The 23,264-nt window shown below is 38.8% G+C and overlaps 2 protein-coding genes across 2 annotated transcripts; both read right to left on the reverse strand.

Annotated features, from left to right (window-relative positions):
• Window positions 1-473: 473 nt before the first annotated feature.
• LOC132762898 (alpha-1-antiproteinase-like) lies at window positions 474-6,981 on the reverse strand. The gene is made up of 4 exons (XM_060756138.2): window positions 6,371-6,981; window positions 4,715-4,985; window positions 2,092-2,239; window positions 474-968 (listed from the first exon to the last, which is right to left on the reverse strand). Exons 1-4 carry the CDS (start codon window positions 6,969-6,971, stop codon window positions 777-779), a joined length of 1,212 nt encoding a protein of 403 aa, XP_060612121.2. The 5' UTR covers window positions 6,972-6,981; the 3' UTR covers window positions 474-776.
• Window positions 6,982-12,472: 5,491 nt separating this feature from the next.
• Window positions 12,473-19,241, reverse strand: LOC132762892 (alpha-1-antitrypsin-like). The gene is made up of 5 exons (XM_060756124.2): window positions 19,148-19,241; window positions 17,193-17,843; window positions 14,855-15,125; window positions 13,925-14,072; window positions 12,473-12,792 (listed from the first exon to the last, which is right to left on the reverse strand). Exons 2-5 carry the CDS (start codon window positions 17,824-17,826, stop codon window positions 12,607-12,609), a joined length of 1,239 nt encoding a protein of 412 aa, XP_060612107.2. The 5' UTR covers window positions 17,827-17,843; window positions 19,148-19,241; the 3' UTR covers window positions 12,473-12,606.
• Between the last annotated feature and the right edge of the window lie 4,023 nt (window positions 19,242-23,264).

A 23,264-nucleotide genomic window follows, 5' to 3' on the forward strand; every position in this document is an offset into this window, starting at 1 on the left:
CCTAGGGTAGAGACAATAAAACAACTGAGCAAGATTTTTACAATATGAAGAAATCCAGAACTTAGTTATGATTACTGGACTTCACAAGTTTGGGTGAATAATCTGAGCTGTAAAGTGCAACCAGTATAGGCACCAATCAGGTTTGTGAAAGAAGGGCATTTTATAACCAATAATGATAGGCAGATTTTGTGTCCTCATCTCATTAGAAAATCAAAAACAGCAACAACTAAAATTGTTCTTTGTTACCCACCTCTGTTCATGGCTTGAGGTAGGGTACAATACAGTTAAAATACTCACATAAAATACATTACCATAAAATATGCATATTAAAATGTATTGCACAAAGATTAGAATACAATACTAATATAGAATATAGATTTTAAAATCAAAGGAATCACCAGAGGTACACAAAACAATGTTTTAGTGCTGTTTTGAGTGTTTATCATTTTTTTAAAATAGGAAAGTTAGTGGCTCTAGGGATCTTTAGGAGGCTTGGTGTATGTAAGTGTGTCTGCTACAATATAGTCCTCCAGAATCCTTTTGGAGCCCATGAGCTGCAAATATTTCACTTTTTTAAAACATGCAGTTTGGGCAGAGATTATTGTAAGATAACCTGCACATGATTAGAACACACATTATGGGTTAACAGTTATGCAAAATCAGATTAGGAATTTTGTACCAGAAAAACAACCAAGCAAAGCAATTTTTCTAACAGTTCCACTTTTACAACATTAATATATCTGATCCATAAGCAAATACAAAGACCCGCTGAGTGTTTACTTCTTATTAGGATTTTTAAGCCGTCCCATGAATAAGATAGATTTGTTTGTCTCATGGAGGATCAAAAAGATGAAGGGTCTATCATATTTGATAAGTTCAGAGAGGGAAGTTGGACCCACTTCGATGACAGTGACAGCTGCAGCTTCAGTGCCATTCTCATTTACATTTAAGTAAGCTTTGTGGATTGCCTGCAAGGAAAGGATGAAATAATTAATACAAGAGAGTGGCCCAGATTTTATAATGTAATTTAGGTGTGCTTCTCTCTCACTGTTTCAACAAATCTGGATTAGTGCATCTAGGATCACAGATTCATTGGGCTGGAAAATACCAGAAGGGCAATGCCAAGTAGGAAAACACAATCCAAGCACTCTCACCACTGGCCATCCATGGCCATCCAAGCTCTATTTAAAGAAAACCCAAAGAAGGAGAACCTACCACACTGGCAGCATATGGCAGCATATTCCACTGTCAAACAGCTCTCAACATTGTGAAGTTATTTGTAAAGTTTAGGGAGAAATCCCCTTTCCTGAAATTTGCTTTTTGTTCCTGCATTAAATTAAAGGAATCTTGGTGCTGCACAAGATTCCCTCTCCCCCTTCCAACATGAGTGGAAAGACATTTCAACATTTTCAAATGTGTTGGAATGATCAAGGTATTTTTGTTGAGAGACTTTCTAGAGTTTAAAATGGAGATTTGGAAAATCACAAACAATATTTCGTTTTGTTTTCCTTAAATATTATATTTTTCCTCTGAACCTAACCGAGGAATGTCCCCAAAAGGTGAGAAACCAATATGTCCAATGCCCAAACTAGAGATGTTATATACTGGGCTTTCTCTTAAAAATCCCAAGAAAAGCTTTTTATGAGTATACAGTAGCTTAGAGGAAATGGTGTGTGCATGCATGTGCCTTCAAGGCATTGGCCAATGTATGGCAATCCCATGAATTTCATAAGGTTTTCTTAAGCATAGAACACCCAGGTTTACTAAACATTATTTCCTAAACAGAAATCTGCTGAGGCTCAGGGACAAGGAAACATATCCATTGATATGGCCACATATATGAAATTGTCCAATTCTATATTTTGGTATATCCATTTGGATGGTATACTCTCTATATTTTTATGTATGAAGCAAAATCACCAGACATTAAAAATAATAATTTTCATTATATGTTTTGTACCTTCACATAAGTGGACAGAATTCAAAGTGCTGTTAATGATATATAAAACTATAGGTAGAGCTATTTGGTGGATTATATCTCCTGGATTTTCTCCATGTCTGTTATAGTAAGATATATTTTGAGAAATGTACCTTTGAAACCTTCAGATTCGGTGCCCCAGAAATTCCAGACAGGTCTGCGTGGTCTGTGAACACATCCATAATTCCCAATTTTCTTAATGTCTTTTCAACATCATAGCTACCATCAAGTGAAAACTTTGGAAGAGTGAGATGTATTTTTCTGTTGAAGGAAGAATCATAGTGTTGTAAGGAGTCATTCTGAGCCAGGGTGGGCAAATGTCGTATTTTTCTCTTAAATTTTAATTATCACCTGCCTTTCTCCTGGCATGGAAGTCAAGGCAGTTTATAACAAATGGACTGCAACTCTTATAATCCTTAACCATTGTACTTTCTGACAAGGCCCTATGGGAGTTTGAATCCACACATTTCTGGAAGGATTCATTTGCTCAGTCCTACTCTAAGAAAATACATTTTATAATTTGACCAGCGAAAAAAGGGGATGTGCAGAGGAATGTGCCTCATATCGCAAAATAAAAACATTACATTGTTATTTAATCTTCAATGCAGATGCCTCTGTTTGATATTTGTAATGTTGTGTTCCTACATTAACCCAATCACTTATTAGTCCAGGCATATTATAACAATATACTGCAGAAAGTATCAACTTTCTATTTATTTGCTATCACATGAAATGTTGTGAACAGTATGTAAAGTATTGTTTACCATGGGCCACAAAATCTGGGACTGGTCCAAAGCATTGCTGCTTCAAAGGAGCCATGAATTCTGTCATTTGAACCATTCCTGAGCCATAGCAACAAGGTGATGAGAGTCGTGACTGTACAGTGATACGAAACTTGGATGGCTACCTTTGCCTTCGTTTTTTTGCTGCTGTTGTTGTTTTTGTTGCAATAGCAATAACAGAGCACTATATAAATTCTGGCCATTGCTGGACATCTTTGCCAACCATCTTTGTGGTTGTCCTTGGCAATCTTTGCCAAGGACAACCACAAGATTGCCCCACCCGTTCCCTCCTTCTCCCCTCTCCAAGGGCCTCATCATACAAGAGAAAAAACCCACTTAAAATCTGCTTTCTGTCTCCTGAAGAATTCTGGGGTTTGTAGTTTAGGGAGGAGCCTTTAATAGTCTCACAGCTAATAATGGCAAAAGTGCCGAGCAACAACCAGGAGGTCTCTGGAGTTCCGTGACTGTCACTGCAGCACCAAAAATGACAAATATAAGTGGCATTCCATTCCACAGAGTGCAAAGAAATCAGCATGTCCCATATGAATGGCAGGACTGGTTCACAACCACCTTGCAGTTCACAGTGAAGTTTCAGAGCATTGCCAAACTTTATGTAATACAGGAAAAACTACACTGACAGTTTTACCCCATGTTGGAGGCAGGAAAGCCTTTGTGCATCATGTTGATGTATCAGAGCAACTTCTTGCCCATGTAGATAGCCCATGTAAACAGGCCCCATGTCACACAACTCTTTCATTGAAAGAACAGTAAGCCATTGCTTACGTGGTCTTCTATACATATGATTCTGGTTAAGAGCTTGTGTCTTGCTTTGTATATATGGCTTTCCAGTTCCAGTCTGCCGTGTCATACTCTTTGACTGACAGGGACAGTTGCTATTAATACTCTGTTTCTCTTTCCTCCTGCACTTCCCCCTTTGTCTGTCACATATTTCAGTTGCAACAAACAGCATTCAAAATGCAAAAACAGATTTCACTCAATTGGCGGGAAGGAGTAATCTTATCTTTCCCAGTGAGATCAGGTGAAAACAAAGTTAGCCTCTTCTAATTTTCTTATTAATAATTGCTCTCCTAGTGCCCTGGCCATACATTATGCTGCGCATTTTCAGGCAGAAAACTATCTAAAGAACTTGACGGTAGCCAAATATCACTGCCAATTTTCCAAAGCAAGGTGCAATATGCTCCCGTCTGAATTGCTGCGTGGAAGATTTGCAGGTGATCCATAATAATAATAATAATAATAATAATAATTTATTTATACCCCACTCCATCTCCCCCAGGGGGGCTTGGTACAGCTTACATGAGGCCACGCCCATCAGTACAGTACACAACAATATAACACAAAAACACAATAAAACCAAAAAATAAAATACATAAACGCAAAACCAATATAATAAGCAACACAACAATATAAAACACAAAATATTTCACTCCTTATAATGAAAGACTCTGCCTATGTTACATACAAGAAGTAGAGGGCATCTACCACATTCATACAGTTTCTATGAACAGGCCTGAGCAGACATAATCAGCCCCCTACTAAGGAATTTACCAGCAAGTTCAATGAAATTTTATGTGAAGTTTCTACTTAGTGATAACCTTCCCCAGGTGACCTTGGCAGTTGCCAACCTTTCTCTGGGGCAGCCAGTATTAGACATTTCCCAATTTTAGACACAGGCTGAAACACGCCAACCCTTCTTGTAGTCTTTTATCTATGTTTGTAGCCAACATGTATTTTAAGTATTTTTTACTGTTTGCAAATTTTATCTGTTGTATGCTCAGTCAACTGGATGTTCTTAACCTTGTTACCCGTATAATTTATATGCTACAGTGTAATAAGGGTCTTCGGATCATAATGAAAATGTTAAGTTATTAATAATTTTGCTATCATCATCAGTAGTACAGGTTCTACAATTTGGTACAGCATATTGACTTACTGTGGCTTCAGTGACTTCTCCCATTTTAACAGAATTTTTTTCCCGAGAGCATTTTCCACCAGTTTCAGTTTCCCCGCGTCAGGCAGAATGAATAATGCTGAAGCATCACCTTTGTATGGAAGCTGCACCACCTGGCAGCCCAAATCCTTGTCATAGTAGGCATTAAAAAAGCTGTCTCTATTCATCATAGGAACTTTCACAGTTGTTTGTTCATCTATAAAGAAGTCATCTTCCTGAGTAAGTTGATAACTGAAAGGTTTTTCCCAGTAAGCTAATGAAAAGAAAAACATGGGGATGAAAATTATTTCTGCAATATATGGTTATGCCATTTCACATCAAATCAGAATTCAGCATGACCTCAGAATTTGAATCTGTACACTTTCAACTTTGTCACTCAAATTCAAATATCCCCGCCCCCCCCCCCCCCCAAATGAGGTATATCTGAAAGAGCTTTTAAACTTTTAGTACTTTGATTTATTTCAGCACAAGTCCACACCAGGGATTCTTATACTTTTTCCTTTCTTAACCTCTTTCCACCTGTGAGATTTTTACATCATCCCAGGTATATAAGTGTATAAAATAGGTATAAAAATCAAACATTAGCTGAAAATCAGCATATGCAAGTCTTTTCCTTTTTGTGGAGTACAGCTGAAGCATTTGTCTTTTCTTTTTAATTTTAGCTAGTTTGCATACTATAGATTATGGAATTGCATTTAAAATAACTCTTAGCTCATTATTAGAGTGAGCATCCTTTATCTGAAATTCTGAAATTTTCAAAAATCATCAATATGGCTGGGTAAGATAGGGACACCTTTAATTTTTGATGGTCCAATGTCCACAAAATTTGTTTTATGTACAAAACTACTTTTTAAAATTATAAAATCACTTTCAGACTTTGTGTATATGAAACATAAATGAATTTTGTGTTTAGACCTGAGTCACATCTCCAGGATATCTCATTTTGTACAAGTGAATGCAGTTATGGGTACTGTTCCATTATTTGGGCCGAGGCCAAAAAGGGGCACTAAACAGAGAAGGATGGCCCATTTTATGGAGTGGGGTAACTGAAGGAAGAAAACCATTTTTCCGGTGTTTGCTGTTTATTCCCCCTCCCCACTTCCCATTCCATAAATGAGGGTTGTTTCCATGATAGTGACATAGGTGGGGGAAAATAACAGGAAAACAGGGGGAAATGGTTTTACTCTTTCAACCCCCCCCCCCTTTAAAATGGACTGTCCTTCTCTATCTAGCACCCCTTTTTGGCCACCTGGATAATTGAACAGTACTCAGTTATGTGAATACAAGTATACTAAAATCCATAAAATGTCTGAAATCCAAAACACTTCAGATCCCAAGCATTTTGGATGAAGGATACAAAACTCGTATTTTCAAACCTGTCTTGAGCCTCAGTATTGAGAATGCAGAATATAAATAACTCCTCCTCTTCACCTTCCATGTCTCTAGCTGACATTGTTGGAAAAGAAATCCCACATGAAAAGGGTACACAATTGAGGATGACATCGCCATAAGCCTTGATGGTTTATATTGCAGATTTCCAGAAGTTAACCTAACAGTTATATCTTAAAACCTAGCTTAAAATGAGGACATACATGGTGATTTTGTAACACAATGTAACAATTATGAATTTTTTCTTACCTTTTAGGAAAACATAGTTTACAATAACTAGAACCACCAATGGATCAAGATTCTTGACTACATCTTTTAATTTTCCATGGGTTTTCTTCTCTATGTAGCTATTGATCTGCTGTTCTGCTTCTTTAAGCTTCTTGAAGTTAGTAGGAAGTATCTCTGACTGATAAAAATGTTTGGCATCTTTCAAGAACTTCTGCAGAAGTTTGAACTGGTTGTGTGTGAAGAGGGCATTTCCTATGCTCAGTTCAAGTTCAGCCTGAGGACGGTTTAGCTCTAGGAGAAGATGACGAAAACCGTTGTGTATTTCTTGCTCACTGATCTCCTTTGGGTTAAAACCAAGCCCTACTAAAAGCTGTCTCAGAGTATTTGCTTTAGCTCCCATTGACAGCAAGGCAAAGGCAATAGATATGCTCACAGGAGAAAAAACAATATTCTTATTGGCAGCCTCTGAAGCAAGCTGGTGGTAGAATTTGAAAGCAAAATCTGCATTGCCAGGGGCTATTTTCAGTGAGGGTGAAACTTTGGGTGGTTTATGTTCCGTGTCACCACAGCTGCCAGCAGCCAGGAGCCCAGCAAAAATCAGCCATGGAATGAAATTAGACATCTTGTTCCCTTGGAAGAAATCTGTAAAGAAGGAAAATATTGCGTAATCCCATGATGTAAGATGTAAGCTGTGTATGTGAGACACAATCTTTATCTCTTACTTGGATTTCTAAGGGTGTTTTCTCTGTAGACATTCCCTGCAACTTTCATTGACAGGCTAATTTATGAGAAATGATCTGTCATTTTTATAAAATAAATAAATAAATAAAAAATCATATCATGACTTTTCATCAGAAGTGGGAACCAGTGCTGTACCTAACCTCAGAAGAGCTACAGATAAAAACCAGGTATATCATGTTATCATGTTATAATTTAGACGCAATAATCCAGGCACTGGCAACATCTCAGTAAGATTGGGAGTTCATTTATGTTGCAAAAGTAATGCAGTTTGACACCACTTAGGGAAAGGTGGAACTACAATTGTGGTTTCATTTATCCACATATGACAACATATGTCCTATTTAGGCATTTTCTAAGTCTTCTAATGTATCTCCCTGGTATCCTTGATTTTAATAGGGTTCACTGTTATCCATGTGCCCATGCATCCAGGAAGTTAGGGAATGTATTCACTGGAGATTGGGTGAGGGAGGAAAGTTAGGTCATATAGTATAGATCTTTTTTTTTTTTTTTTTTGCATTCTTCAATATTTTGAGTGCATTATTTAAGCTACTTCACTGTCAAAAATGAATGCTTTCTGGCCATTAAAAAGGATGTGCCTTTTTGAGAGTAGACGTTTGTTAACGCGTGAAATGCTTCTTTCTGGCTTGGTATGTATATATTTAAGAAATGTATACATATATTTAAGAAATGTATATATTTAAGAAACTAATAAAACAAATGCATTTTTGCCACATCTCAAGTTACACCATCTTTTCAGAGCCCCCTAGTGGAGATAAGTTAGAATACAAATAAAGATTATTATTATTATTATTTTACTGACACAAAACCACAGTAAAAGGTAAAGGTAGTCCCCTGACATTAAGTCCAGTCATGTCTGCCTCTGGGGTGTGGTGCTCATCTCCATTTCTAAGCCGAAGAGCCAGCGTTGTCCGTAGACACCTCCAAGGTCATGTGGCTGGCATGACTGCATGGAACGCCGTTACCTTCCCACTGGAGCGGTACCTATTGATCTACTCACATTTGCATGTTTTCAAACTGCTAGGTTGGCAGAAGCTAGGGCTGACAGCAGAAGCTCACGCCAATCCCCGGAATCGAACCTGCGACCTTTCGATCAACAAGCTCAGCAGCTCAGTGCTTTAACTCACTGCGCCACCGGGCATGTCACAGCAAACAAGATCCATATGCTGGATTTTGTATCACAAAATCACAAGTCAAACACTTCCCAAGCATCTAGGCCTATGTGATATATTTTCGGATAATGGACGCAGATCCAAGTAAGGTGGCCTTTTGCAGTTGACAGATCGTGATTTTGTCAATATTTATTGTTTCCAAATGCCAGCTGAGATCTTTTGGCACGGCACCCAGCGTGCCGATGACCACTGGGACCATCTGTACTGGTTTCTGCCAGAGCCTTTGCAGTTCAATTTTAAGGTCCTGATAACGGCTGAGTTTTTCCTGTTGTTTTTCCTCATTGTGAATGTCACCCGGTATGGCGACATCAATAATCCTAACTTTTTCCTTTTCCACAATCATGATGTCTGGCGTATTGTGTTCCAAAACTTTTTCAATCTGGATTCGAAAGTCCCACAGTATTTTTGCATGTTCATTTTCCACTACCTTTGCAGGTTTATGATCCCACCAATTCTTTATGGCTGGCAGGTGGTACTTGTGACATAAGTTCCAATGAATCATTTGGGCCACAGTCTTGTGCCTCTGTTTGTAGTCTGTTTGTGCAATTTTCTTGCAGCAGCTGAGGATATGATCAATGATTTCATCAGCTTCCTTTCAGAGACTGCATTTTGGGCCATCAGCTGATTTTTCTATTCTGGCCTTAATTGCATTTGTTCTGATGGCTTGCTCCTGGGCTGCCAGAATCAGGCCTTCTGTCTCCTTCTTCAGGGTTCCATTCGTGAGCCATAACCAGGCCTTCTCCTTATCAACTTTTCCTTCAGTTTTGTCAAGGAACTGTCCATGCAATGCTTTGTTGTGCCAGCTGTCGGCATTGGTTTGTAGTGCAGTTTTCTTGTACTGATTCTTTGTCTGATGTGTTTTGAGAAGTTTCCAATTATTGACTTCAATTAAAGCAGGTTCTTGCCTTTCCTTTACATACTCTGCCAGGGTGTGTTTTAATTATTTGACTGCTTGTTTTATTTGTAAAAGTCCTTTGCCACCAGACTTTCTAGGCAGATAGAACCGGTCAACATCACTGCGAGGATGTAGTGGATTATGAATGGTCATGAGTTTTCTTGCTTTTCTGTCCAAATTGTCCAGTTCTGCCTGCGTCCAGTTTTTGATGCCAGCAGTATATCTTATGACAGGTATGGCCCAAGTGTTTATGGCCTTGATGGTATTGCCTCCATTGAGCTTGCTTTTGAGAATTTTTCTGACCCTTTGAATGTATTCTTTGCTGACCACAGTTTTCACATGTTCATGTTTGATGTTGTCCAGCTGTAGTATGCCCAGATATTTATAGGCCTCTGGCTGGTGACACTTTATCGCTTGGCCATTGAGCATATTTATGCCCTCACTTTCAATGATTGTTCCTTTCTTCGGTGCCATTACTATTATTATTATTATTATTATTATTATTATTATTATTATTCACTCTCTTTTATTTCATCCAGAAGCACAAACAGTTTCATGAATCTGTTTAGTTGCAATGAAGTAAGCATTTCCTCATTGTGCAGTTTTGAGTCCCTCCGTGATATTAATCTTCAAGAAGTAGATCATCTATGGTGGACTGACAGTTGAACAGTAACTTCTATTTACCCTACTTTGCATTTATATCCTGCAATTTTGTCAAAAAATGCTCTATATGCAGTTATAACAGTTTGATACTATATTAACTACCATAGGTCAATGCTATAACATTCTGGAATTTGTAGCTTTTTGAGATCGCTAGCCTTGTCTGTCAGAGATCTCTGGTGCCCTAGCAAAGATTCCATAGATTGGAGCCATGGCAATGAAGTGGTGTTAACTGCTATAATTCTGCAGTGGGGAAGATATCATAATATTTACATTTATCTGTAGTTTTTCCTTCAGAGGTACAGTTCTTAACTCTATCTCAGAATAGCCCAATTGAGGCTAAATGCCACCCATATTTTTAATGATGTTTAGGAGTAAAACATACTCAAGTTCTTTGCCAGCAGCATATAAGAACACATGCAATTCCAAAAACAACCTTATACTTTGCTCACCTTGGGTTCATCAGATTCTGCCCAGTAGACTATAATAAAGCGGTCTTGGTGGCTGAGGTAAACAGAGAAGACTGTGCCTGCTCCTGCTTCACAATGATGGAATACACGAAGTAATGCTGAGCCACCGATACACAGCACTACAAACACCTTGAGGAATTGTACCTCTCAGTGGGAAACTGGGCTCTTATAAAAGGAAGTCCTCAGTCCAGTCCTTGGCTGCTTTTAGTAGGGTTTCCAAATGGCCAATCATGTTCTGCAACATCCTGCTATACTTTTGCAACAGAGTGCAAAGGGAAGTAATTATTCAAAAGTGCCCTTAACTTATGTTGGCCTTGTGCTATAGAAATTATTGAGGGGGTGCCCCTGCAACCAGGAACTGATACAATGACTTCATTTTCCCATTCCGATTTTTACAAAATTTCATCATTTCATATCATTTTGTAATACAGATTTCTTCTTCACACCTGAACTATTTCAGTTTGCTTTGAGAGAAAGCACATCTGCATTGACCATGTAGGTTAGATATGCTCTGGATTAGTTCTGTGACGGCCAAATCCTGCATGAAGCTGATCCAGGCTAATGCATGACAAGGCTACATTAATGTGGCCTTGTCCTGCATTAACCAAAATCAGGGGATAATCTGGATTCTGTTCCAGAATTTAGACCAGCTCCTGATATTGGGTGCAGCTGAATAGTTGGGTCCGTTCCATTTCCAACTAAGTCTTATATAAATTATGAAATAAATTAAATTACATCATTTAATTGATTTTAAAAATCCTTTGGTGAACAATATACTTGAAACATTAGCTGTTGTTCTAAGTATATTTAAAATTAAAGACTTATTCAAGTGAGTTAACTTCAGGAGGAGAGACACCTTTAATGTTTCTGTATCCCATATATTTTGGAGTATATTCTGCTACTTGAAGCTGCAAACCAAGCATGCCAGCATGGCATGAAGAATGTTGAAGACACTCTACAACTCCCACAACAGAATAACTTTATTGTCAGTGTACATTGTACAATGAAATTAATGCTTTCTCCAGCATGCATCACAATAAAAACACACCCATCCCTTCCCACTCCAACCACCACCTCACAGTCCCCAATCAAACATTCAGCCAAGATTTTATTCTTTATGGAAATATAAACAAGCACATCCATCCCATTGGCATGCAAATTGGCTTTCATCTTTAATTAATGGTGAAATTATATGTATACCAATGAACTGTTTTAAAATAAGTTTCTTTATGACTTATTATCAGCAAATGTTTGCGTTGCTGTTAGCTCTCTGGGCTGTATGGCCATGTTCCAGAAGCATTCTCTCCTGACTTTTCATCCACATCTATGGCAGGCATCCTCAGAGGTTGTGAGGTACTTGCCATAGATGCCTGCCATAGATGTGGGTGAAATGTCAGGAGAGAATGCTTCTGGAACATGGCCATACAGCCCATGTTCCACAGCAACCCAATGATTCCCGCCATGAAAGCCTTTGACAACACAGTAAATGTTTGATTTGTATACCTATTTTATATAACTATATACCTGGGGCTATGAGTGGAAAACGTTTCAGAAGCCCTGTCATAGATGCTGATGTCACTTTCCCATATTCTCTAGGCACACTGCACTTACCCTATAATCCCTACATATCACCTGTCATATCAGCACTTTTAATCCTGTACCCATTACTCTGGCCCGGCCCAGTTTTATAGTGTCTTGATGTATTGTTTATTGCTCGTTGTTTAATATTGCTTTAATTGTTTTTAATTTGCTTTAGGTGTTGTATTGTTATGTTGTGTTTTGAGGCCTTGGCCTTTGTAAGCCGCATCGAGTCCTTCGGGAGAGGCTAGCGGGGTACAAATAAAGATAATAATAATAATAATAATAATAATAATAATACAGCCATTTGCTGCATGGCTCTGGCATATTGCATTTTTCTGTCATTTTAATATGAGGAGCTTAAAAGCAAGCAAGCAAGCAAACAAACAAACAAAAGAGGTAGCCTTCCTGATTGCAGAATTGAAGATTTTTCTAACCCTCTGGCTGGGACTTCTTCAACATTCACTTTAAAACAACCATGGCTCAAGGACTTTAGATCACATTTTTGACAAATCTACAGATTTTTGAAACCAAATAAAAGTTTATTTGGTCCATTATTTGATGAGAATTAGTACAGGAGACATAAATGTGAAATTGTTCCATAGACTTTAATTATCCCATCAGTACAAGGAAATGACACCAAGTCATATTTTCATATATGTTTTCTATATTTGGGGAGTACTACAATGTCAGTGATATCGAAAGAGCATGGATTATTCATGATTATTTCTCGGTGGGATTGTTGATGGCTGCCATGAATAACATGTTCTCCTCCTGAGAGATAATAGCCAGGAAGGGAGTATTGAATTTGATTGTGGGAGGCAGGGATGTCAAAACAAATTCAATGACCGTGACTGCTGCAGCTTCTGTCCCATTCTCATAGACATTCAGATGGGCCTTGTGAATAGCCTGCAAAGGACAAAACCAGAAAAGAATTAGAAAAGCAGACGATATGTTTTCCTGCTCCTGGGAACATCTACATTTGTTACTTAGGTCGGTGTGAAACCAGCAGAGAAGGAAGTCCCTTCACTGTGAGATGATTAGTCTTGACTGTTTTGAGGCTTGGATGGTGCCTAAACCTCAAACTGGTATCAGATATGAAGTACCAGCAGCTTTTTTCAAGCCCACCGACCCCCCCCCCCACTCCATCTCAGTATTGACCTCATGGACCTCTCATTTTACACCTACTCTTAGTTTTGGAGTGTGTTCCTTCAAAATGTTGGCATTAGGACACATTAGGGTATTTCCAGACAGTACCAAAACCCACGTTTTAAATTGAAGACAAAATAATTTGGGACTTGATTGCATGTTCCCACACAGACCTATTAGTCGAAGGATTAGGTCCCTCATCATCCTTACAGTCTTCCTCTGTATCAGAACAAGATGGAGGGTATACGAGGGACATCTGGCAGAAGTTTGTTTATTTTTTTTAAATCACCCTGCTCTCTGCACATGCAAATATCTTAATATAAATATAAGCAGATTTACGTGTATGCATATGAGGTCCAGTGCATAACGGAAGGATTTTTTAAAATAAAAAACCCCTTTCCATCTGATCTCTCTCTTTGCCCAAATGTTAATTCAATCTCTAAAATTATAAAGTGTAAAATAAGGAATTTCAGAGAGTTCTAATTACTTTCCATTTGTGCTTCCTTTAAACCGGCTGATCAGGTGTTTCAGGCTTTTTAAAAGTGGAGGTGCACTGGAGCAGTCTCCACAGGGGAAGGGAAATTACACATTTTGCATGACTGCAGGGATATACAATGATGTGAATATGCACATTTTTTGGCCAGAATTGGGATACAAGCAGATCTTTTAAACATGTGTTTTTTTTCCTATTGCTGAGAAACAGAGTGTATTTATTGGTAGCATAATTTAGTCACCATCGCCTATTAACTTGGTAACATCCGCATTTTAGGACCTGTGTAGAAGGGCTCTCACAGGAACAATATGGAATTAAGAGTAGATTTGTGACCTCAGAGCAATGCCCCCTCCCCCTCAGTTTTTAATTTTGTTGCATGATGTTCTCTGGGAAACATACCTTGGACACCTTCAGCTCTGGCTCCCCAGTAATTCTCGATAAATCTGCATTATTTTCAAACACATCAGTAACACCCAGTCTTTGTAACACTTCTTTAACATTATATTTACTGTCTATAGAAAACCTTGGAAGGAAGAGATCTATTCTCCTGTGGATAGAAGAATTGGAAGTTGGTGAGATTCCATTCCCATTATGTATTTAAGACAGAATGCAGTAGGTATGCTCTAAAAACTGAAAAGAAACCCCTTGTTTGTTTGGGCTTTTGTGTGAACCATTTGCTTCAGGACTTTCAATCTAATTCATTTACCACATGGAAACATAAATATCATTTCATCAGATACTTTTTGATATCTTCTCTAATTCTTCTATTGATATCATGGGGGTAATAAACTTTTCTTAATTTTCTTCTTGGATAATTTTAGCACCATTCATCCTATTGTGAGAAAGTCCTCAAATATTGCGCAGTTTTCAACGACTATCCACAGTTTGGGTCTTATTTTCTGCTTACAAACCAGAAAATGGCATTTTCTGTACAGAAATGTCTTGAACATTCTGTGCACAATAGAATTTGCTGAAATATGTTTTTCTTTGCAGAAAAGAATGTGCAGAAAAATATTTTCTGTGTAAGACAATCCTAAATGGATTGTGCTTAGAGCTGGAATTGGATTGTGAAGATTGTCATCAGCTGAGGATTCTTCTCACCTGATGAGAAGACTATACACTTGAGAAGTACATGTTCTAACCACTCTTCAAATATTTTCAAATATTCTTTCTAATCCTAACATTATTCTCCATCCTAGTAATCAAGTATTTATATAATATCTTGGAGGTGTGTTAGAGTAAGAAATCGAAACTGGCTGAAGGTGTCAGAGTGAGCATGGATTACATGTTCATTTCTAATGATCCATCCATTACAACACATTTGCTTACTGTTCTCGCATTGATTTCTTCCATTTGTTCAAGACATCCTTCCCCAGAGCATCTTCCACCAATTTCAGTTTCCCTCTGTCAGGCAGAATGAAGAGCGCTGAAACATCACCCTTGTAAGGGAGCTCAACCACCATGCAGGACAAATCCTTGTCATAGTAAGCCTTAAAATATGTGTCTTTATTCATCATGGGGACCTTTACTGTTGTTTGCTCATCCACAAAGAAGTCATCTTCTTGCGTACTCGCAACATTGAAAGGGTTTTTCCAGTAGGCTTACAAAGAAAAGAGTTAGAATACATAAATTAGTATTCTCTTGCCAATAAATTATTGCATTTTTTGTCTCCAGAAGTTTTTCCCTAGTGTTTCCAACCTTATAATGGATAGATGATTATTTTAGATAAATAGGCAAACAAATGTTCCAGAAAAGGTGTCTGTTAGTGATGCTGAGTTCCAAAGACTGGGAGCAGTCACCCAAAGGTAACTTTGTTTTTGCTAATGAAAATGAAATAGGTAAAAAATAACATTCCATTTTCTAAAACCACTTCTTATTAGAAGTTGAAGCATATGTTTAATGTGTAACTGAATATAAAATTCGCACTCCATCAAGAACTGATTTAGAGTATGGTCACTGTGTTAGACAAATCTATTGTTGTATGCAATGGCGCTATCTATATGAGGCCTTTCATTTGAAGTTGGTTTGCAGTAGCAAAACTCTGAACTGTCTCCAGGATGCAAACACTGTTCATTTCTCACACCAGAAGCAACTTGCAGCTTCTCAAGTCACTCCTGACATGAAAAAGGTCTTCATCCCTCAGAGGCAGCAGGATAGAGTTTATATTGTCTAGTGGCCCCAAACTGGATGGCCCAAACTGGATAACCCAGCTGGATAGTCATATTAGCTTTGTTGTCTTCTGTCATCACTGCTGAATAATCACGGAGCTCCAAAGAGCCCCTGCCTATTGCCATATGGACAGTGAAGCAATTCAAATCAGAGTCAGTCCACACTAAGTCTGAGGTGTGGGGCTGCTCTGAAGTTTTGTTGAAAATCTGGAGTCTTCCCTAATTTAATGTAACATGAGGGTTTAACGGTTTTACTTGACAATACCAACTGAAAGTTCTTGGATGTGGTCTGAATTAAAAAAAAGCAACTTCTAGTTGAAATCAATGTTTCTGAACAGTGTAGATGTTATGTGCAACAATAGATCTGTATAACACAGTGACCAGTCTGGGCCCTGCACATGCAAAATGGAGAACCTTCTTACAGCGACACCAAAGGTCAACTTCTGGTCAAAAGAAATTTAGTGTAATGCCAAGCTTTTAACTTTTTGTGTAATTTTTAGGTAAAAGTATGATAGCTGGGATCCAATGCTGGTAGTGCTACGCTGGTTGCGTAATGCGGCTCTGAATTAGAGAAGGGAACACATCCACGAGACAGCACACCGAGTGAGAGACACAGCTGCGACAGGATACCAGTGAAGTAATGTAACGCAGGTGGTACAGAATAACAGTGAGGTAATGTAGCAGTTACTGGATTTCATTCAGTTTTCATCGCTTCTCGTATTTCTCCCCTCCTTTTTATCCTTCCTTCCAATGCAACAACATTTGTGAATGTGTTTGGATAGGATCTCCAGATAGTTTACATGAGTATGCTTGGCTGTTTTCCCTCCCCTTTTCCAGCAAACTACCTTGTCGACTCTGTCGCAGCTGAGTCTCTCAATGCGTGCGGTCTCTCGCGCACGTGGTGCTGTGTCTCGCGCAAGTGTGCCCTTCTCTAATTCAGAGCCATGTTATGCAACCAGCATAGCGCTACCAGCACTGGATCCCAGCTATCATACTTTTACCATTTTTATACATTATAACTATATTTTCAATTTGTTTCTGACACCATCAATAAATAATAGTGTAGATAAGCTCATGATAAGGCACCTTTCTGGATTCCTTTACATGCTATCTTACCTCATGATGGCTACTACTTTTTGTTCAGTATTGTTTCCCATATTAAAAGATTAATTAAAATATCAGAAAAGGAGTAATAGGGGAAGAGGGAAAGTATCAACAACCTTAATAAGGCTATAAAAATGTCTTTCCCCTCCCCTCATCTTAGCAAATGTCTCTATGAGGAAGTCCAAGGAAGTTTTTCCCTAGTATTTCCAACCTTATAAGGGATAGATGATTATCACAGATGAATATGCAAACAAATGTTCCAGAAAAAAAAAATGTCTGCAAGTGATGCTGAAATAGCTGATATGTACTTGCATGCAAAGGAACATTTGACCTATGTATAATAAAAGCCAAGTGGTGCTATTTTTATATTTAAAAAGCCCCATCCATTACAGTACCTTTCAAGAAGATATAGTTTACAAGAACCATCAGTGTTTCTGGTTGAAGACCCCGAATAACATCTTTTATTTGGGTTTTGTTTTCGATGTAGCTGTTGATCAGTACCTCAGCCTCTGTGGCATTACTAAAGTTAGTGGGGAAAATATCAGCCTGATAATAATGTTTGGCATCATCTAAGAACTTCTGGAGGACTTTCATCATGTCATGTGGGAAAAGGGCATTTCCAATACGCAGGTCAGTTTCCGACCGTGGGAGATTTAGCGAGTGGAGAAGATAATGAAAACCCTCATGTATTTCCTGCTCACTGATCTCTGTCTGGTTGAAACCAAGCACTGACAAAAGCTGATTCAGAGTGGCACCCTTGGCTCCCATTGACACCAGGGCAAAAGCAGTAGATAGGCTCAGTGGAGAAAAAACAACATTCTTGCCAGCATTTTCAGAAACAACTTGATGGAAAAATTTAAAGGCAAAGTCGGCATTGCTAGGCACTATCTTCAGGTAGGACAAATTATTGTGATCTTCCGGTGGAGGCTGGTGGTCATGGCCCTCCTCATGGTGAGTAGGGAGATGGTGACAGTGGGAAAAACAAAAGAGCCCAGCAAGAAGCAAACCTAGGTAGAAATTAAGCATCATGCTCCCCTGGAAGTTATCTGTAAATAAAGAACCACATTATTATTAGTTTTTTTAAGGTGACACAATGAAAGATACTCTAATTTTTGTGATTCAAAGCCTTTAGTTTGAACTGATAAGCAGATGTTTGGTGTTTTGTTCACAATGATCACAGTGAATATTCATTCTCCCTTTGTTCTATGGAAATGTTGTGACTTGAAGAAGGGATGGTGGGTGGAAAATTGTGGCCTTAACATTTGCCTTATTAAAACAATTGACCAACACTACAGCTGCTCCATTCAGACATGCACCCAGTTACTGACCATCTCACTTGAAAGACAGAATTATAGAGCTTTTATGTATACATCATGACAAACATGCATGGCTGTTAAAAATGAGTACTGAAATGTAATGGAAGGTACATGCATGATGCAGTAAAGAAATCATTTTTCCTTAGACACAAATAACCATTTGTTAAAAAGAAAAAAAAACTTGTTTAATTCTGGCAAGCTTTTAGGAGCAGACTACAGGTGCATCTCTATTAGATATTATAGAATTAATGCAATTTGACACCACTTTAACTTTCATGGCTCAAAGTTATGAAATCCTGGGATTTAACAATGTCTATAGCCTTCTTATAGCAGGACTTGATCAATCCAAGTCCAATCCATACTCCAGGAAATAATGCCCGGCTGCTCACTGGAGGGAAGGATATTATAGGCAAAGATGAAGTACTTTGGCCACAAAATGAGAAGACAGGAAAGCTTGGAGAAGATAATGATACTGGGGAAAATGGAAGGAAAAAGGAAGAGGGGCTGACCATAGGCAAGGTGGATGGATGTTATCGTTGAAGTGACTGGCTTAACTTTGAAGGAATTGGGGGTGGTGACAGCTGACAGGGAGCTCTGCCGTGGGCTGGTCCATGAGATCACAAAGAGTCAGAAATGGCTGAATGAATAATAATAATAAAAAATACCTTGCAAAAGACTGCTGGTGCCTCACCAAACTATAAATCCTAGAATTCTATTGCATTGAGTTACTGTGTTATCAAATTGCATGAATTCTACTATGTAGATGCCCCCAACAATGTTTGTTGTTTTATTGCCTTTTGAGTGGGTAGCATCCTCCTGCAAGAGAATGACTCCACCCAATCTATCCACCACTCAGAATAACTCTGCAAGATTGCATATGAAGGATTCTATGTTAGGGGCATTCTATGCCTTTTGGGCAACTTTAATGGCTCAAAGTTGTGTTGATAAAGTGTTCCAATCTAATCAATTACAGATCATTTTCAGAGGAAAACCTTGATCTACTCAAATTGTAAAAGGGAAAAAATGATACTCACATACAGAAATGCTTTTCCTCAGAATCAAGTGAAACCTAGCCCTTTATACAGGGTTTTCCTTTATATGGTGGGAGAGTGTTGAGAAATGTATGCTCTCTAGTAAACATTAAACAAAACTAACTGATGCAACAAAAGTTTAAATTCCAAAAGACCTGTTTGGCAAATTTTCCTGCAAGCTTAGCCCTCTGGCTCACAAAGCACTTGCTATCTATTTGCAATAAACAGGAGGCTCAGTTTTCTGCATGATTGCTGTCAAGTATCATAATTGTATAGTCATATCTGAAAAACTGGGAATTAGGAATGCATCAAGCCCATTATGAGACTATAAATGGCAGAATGAGAATGGCTACAAATGCCTTGCCTGTCCTTTATGTTAAGAATAGTAGCAAAAAATGTTAATGTTAACAAGGATGCCATTTGGGTTACTGTTTCCAACCGCATCTTTTCCTATAGTCCCTGGCCACAGGTTGAAATCCCGTCCAACTCTTGCATTAAAATCACACAAAAGGATTATTTTGTTCCTCTTAGCTGACTGTTAAAAATTTCCTTGATGTCTTCATTAACATCTAGTGTTGGTGCATACTAGCACTTATTATAGTTGCTTGCTGGATTTTGGCAAAATTAATTTGAAGAGTTGAGAGTTGTTGGTTAATGCCAATGGGTGCTTCAGACAGATGCTTCACCAGATTGTTTCTGATAGCAAAACTGACTGTGCATATTCTTCATTCTTGTTCAGGCAGAAGAAGGTGTAGCCTCCTTTTTCTTCCTTCAGCTGTCCCTTTTTTTACTGATCTCTGGGTCTCTTGGAGCACTGCTATATTGATTTTAAAGTGTTTTAGCTTCCTGTGTTGATGCTGTTCATTGTCTGTGTTATCCAACAGTGTCCATATGTTCCATGTTCCAAAGTTCATTTATCTTTTTTGACCACAAGGTGGTGACCCCTCTGGGCACAGCCATCCAGTCAGGGATAAGAAAGGCAGACTATGTTTAGGGCACCTTTTCTAGCCCCCTCCCCATATGGGGTGAGCAAAGTGGATCCTAAATTGGGCTGCTCATTCATGGATACAGCTGCTGAACTACTCAACTGCCTTGGACCTTGAGGTAGAATGACTGAATCCATATGCACCACCTATGTGCCAGTCTGTATGCAATAGCACAATGATGATACTGTTATACAGTGCAATTAATTGCTGATCACCATGGGAATTTTGTGGGTTTTTTCTTTTTCTTGGAAGACACCTGTGCATAATTTTGTTTTATGTGTGGAGACTGGTGCACAACTAATCAACACACAGTCTCCACAGAATGAAGCACATATCCAGGGGCATGGTTAACCTGATGACCGGTGGCTTCTCATCTGTTGCAGCCTTCTTCCATCTTCACAGCTGTTGTAACATGTTGTTGCAACCCAGAGCAGGAAACTTGACCCTAAGACAACAATCCACCACACTTGACTTCAGGAAAAAAAACAATCATTTTTATTGATGAAAGATGAGTACAAAAATAGAGGAAAATATACAAGGTAAAAAGCCACAGTAAAAATCAGCAACAAGAAATGTCCATGAACAAGATCAAAAACCCACAGTAACACTGCTAAATCCTGGAACCTGTTAGCAATCCACTAACCGTACTTGAAGCTCTAGAAAAACTCCTTGGAACAAAGCCACTGGAAGCAGGAGAACTGCAAGAGTCTGCACATGAATCTGAAACGATGCGTGGACTGAATGAGCATCCAGGCCAAGCATTTTTAAAGCATAGAAATCTATTTTGTGATGTGCCTGAAGGCCGTGTTTGCATTTCTCTTAATCTAGCGGACCTCCGTAAACTCTGCGCTTCGCCTCTGCTTTGCCAAATCTGCCCCCGTCTATCCTCATTAGAGGGACCAGGTGTCAGATTATCTGGAGAGCTAAAAGGGAGTGAAAGTTCACTGCTTGGCTCTGAATCATTCTCATGGGAATTTGGACTTTCGCTTTCCAAAGCAGCAGGATTTTCACTACACAAACCGTCATCTTCTACATTGACCTCAGAATCATTGATATCTTCATTGACATCAGGAAATACAATCAGAGAGTCAGGTACGGGTTCACACACAGGCTGAACCCCATCACATGTGCCACATTATCGTCCACCTGCTCTGCCATTGAGGACTTCAGATTGTGCTGGTCTGGTTCATCTCCTATGGCTTTGCAGGGGGAACCCCCTGGGAGCACATCACTCCGACAGCTTTGCTCACAGGTTCGCTGGAACACACAAGCCCCCTCACCATGACAAGTCAAAAATTCATTGGGGCGGAGGACTCCTTTTACCTCAGCAAGATCTGCCTTCATGGATGGCCAGCAATCCCATGTTCTTTCCCTGTCTTCTTTCTGCTTTCCCTGCCTCCCCCCCCCCCCCCACCTTTCTTCAATCGAAGTCTTCCCTCCATTTTCACATGCTGGCAAGATGGATTCCCATAGGAGTCCATGGGAAGTGGTCACATATCATGGGATGGCCTCCTTCCTAAGCGTTCATCCCTTTGCCATCTCACAAACATGGAGAGAAAATGAGGGGAAACTTATGTGGGTTAAGTTCGTAAGAGTGAGTTAAAAAGACCAGAGTGTTTGCCTTGCCTTTTGAGCAGACATACAAAATCAAGAATCAAGAAGATGAAGAGCAGGAGCTGTGTGAAAGTAGGCCTGATTTAAACTGGAAAGAAATATAGCTCTATCTTTTGTGGCTTACTATTACCTTTTTAATAGAATGATATTTACTAAAATAAAAGAGGGATCGGAATCAATAGCTATGATCTAAAGACCTCCTTGCCCAACTGTTTAAGCATCCATGATGAGATTATTTTTATTGATTTTGTTGTTTGAACAGCAGATTGCCACACCATGTCTTTGCAATGTTTTTTGAGTTCAGAAAATGCCAGGCTAAAGCCCATCTTGGATGTGAAATGTGTCCAAAATTCTTGCTGATATTCATTAAGGGATTGATCTGATGGACATTAGTAGACACCATTTAGCTGGATTTGTGATTTGCAGCTGGAATAAAAGACATTAATCATCATTTAACTAACCTTTAGAAAATTATAGAAAATTTCAGCCTTAGCCTTGGATATAAAATGTGTAGAGTTTAAGAAGTTATTGTTTTATTTCTTGCTTTCAGTGATACATCCTAACTTCAGTATAAATGACACCTTGCCGGGTTTTAGTTGGAGCTTCCTTATTTATTTTTAGTTAAGTTTTTTATCTTGATAAAATATAAAATATCATGAACAATGTTATACGAATAGTAAAAAGCACAACAATTAACCCCACCCCAAAGGATGCAGAATTCCAATAGTGGAATGGCTGTCCAGTTTGAACAGATTTCAGTCAGTTTTGTGTCAGATCTTCAGTTGAAAATTGCAATATGAATGTAGACCTTCTATTCTCTGTGGGTCTCACAGAAATTAGTATCTGTCAACAAATCCCTCTCCAGAAGGTTATTTGGGATTGGAATAGTTTTAAGAAACTGAACTCTCCCAAATAAGTTTAGTATCTTGGATAGCTGCCTTTAAAGTTCAGATTAAAAGCCAAAATAAATTGGCCACTGTCATCAAGTCATAGAATATATACATGGGGCTCACCAGGTGTCACTTGTGGATCTTCTCAAAGCGTGTCCATTCATTGTTTTGTGCATTCTGCTGGATTGGTTGATAGAATTGGAAGGCAATTTTACCCATCAGTTGCTCATTCAGTTTAAGATTTCTTACTCCTTTAAAACTTATCATAGTTCTTTGTTATCACATTTATCCTACTACAGATTTACTGTAGGGTGATTGGGCCTTGGGCTAACTGTAGATGTATGGGGTATAAAAGTGGGGTACAGTCCTGAGGAATCCCTTAAACCCCATATTGGCAAAGTGCAACCCCAGCGATGCCACCAGAACAACTTCAAGTCCCTGTCTTTCCAATTCCACGAGAAAGTCAGCTCTTAAAATGGCAAATTGTGCCCCAAGAGCCTCTGGGTGGCACAACTTGTCCTCTAAATATAATTCTGTTTCCAAATTTTAGAATACTTGTCTGTTTGGGCCAGAAAAGACATTTTAATAGATGTGTTTCTCTTCCTTTTGATTCTTCATTCTTCACCCCAC

This window comes from Anolis sagrei, chromosome 1, assembly GCF_037176765.1.
Source record: "Anolis sagrei isolate rAnoSag1 chromosome 1, rAnoSag1.mat, whole genome shotgun sequence".
Classification (NCBI taxonomy): domain Eukaryota; kingdom Metazoa; phylum Chordata; class Lepidosauria; order Squamata; family Dactyloidae; genus Anolis; species Anolis sagrei.

What these genes read in the sequence shown, in the direction of transcription:
- LOC132762892 (XM_060756124.2), bottom strand. Translation starts at nt 17,826, where the DNA reads ATGATGCTTAATTTCTACCTAGGTTTGCTTCTTGCTGGGCTCTTTTGT. An exon ending in AAGAAATCAATGCGAGAACA is followed by an intron (nt 14,073 to 14,854) that starts GTAAGCAAATGT and finishes TTCTATCCACAG; the next exon opens with GAGAATAGATCTCTTCCTTC. An exon ending in CAGAGCTGAAGGTGTCCAAG is followed by an intron (nt 12,793 to 13,924) that starts GTATGTTTCCCA and finishes TGTCCTTTGCAG; the next exon opens with GCTATTCACAAGGCCCATCT.
- LOC132762898 (XM_060756138.2), bottom strand. Translation starts at nt 6,971, where the DNA reads ATGTCTAATTTCATTCCATGGCTGATTTTTGCTGGGCTCCTGGCTGCT. An exon ending in AAACTATGTTTTCCTAAAAG is followed by an intron (nt 4,986 to 6,370) that starts GTAAGAAAAAAT and finishes TCTTTTCATTAG; the next exon opens with CTTACTGGGAAAAACCTTTC. An exon ending in CGAATCTGAAGGTTTCAAAG is followed by an intron (nt 969 to 2,091) that starts GTACATTTCTCA and finishes CTTTCCTTGCAG; the next exon opens with GCAATCCACAAAGCTTACTT.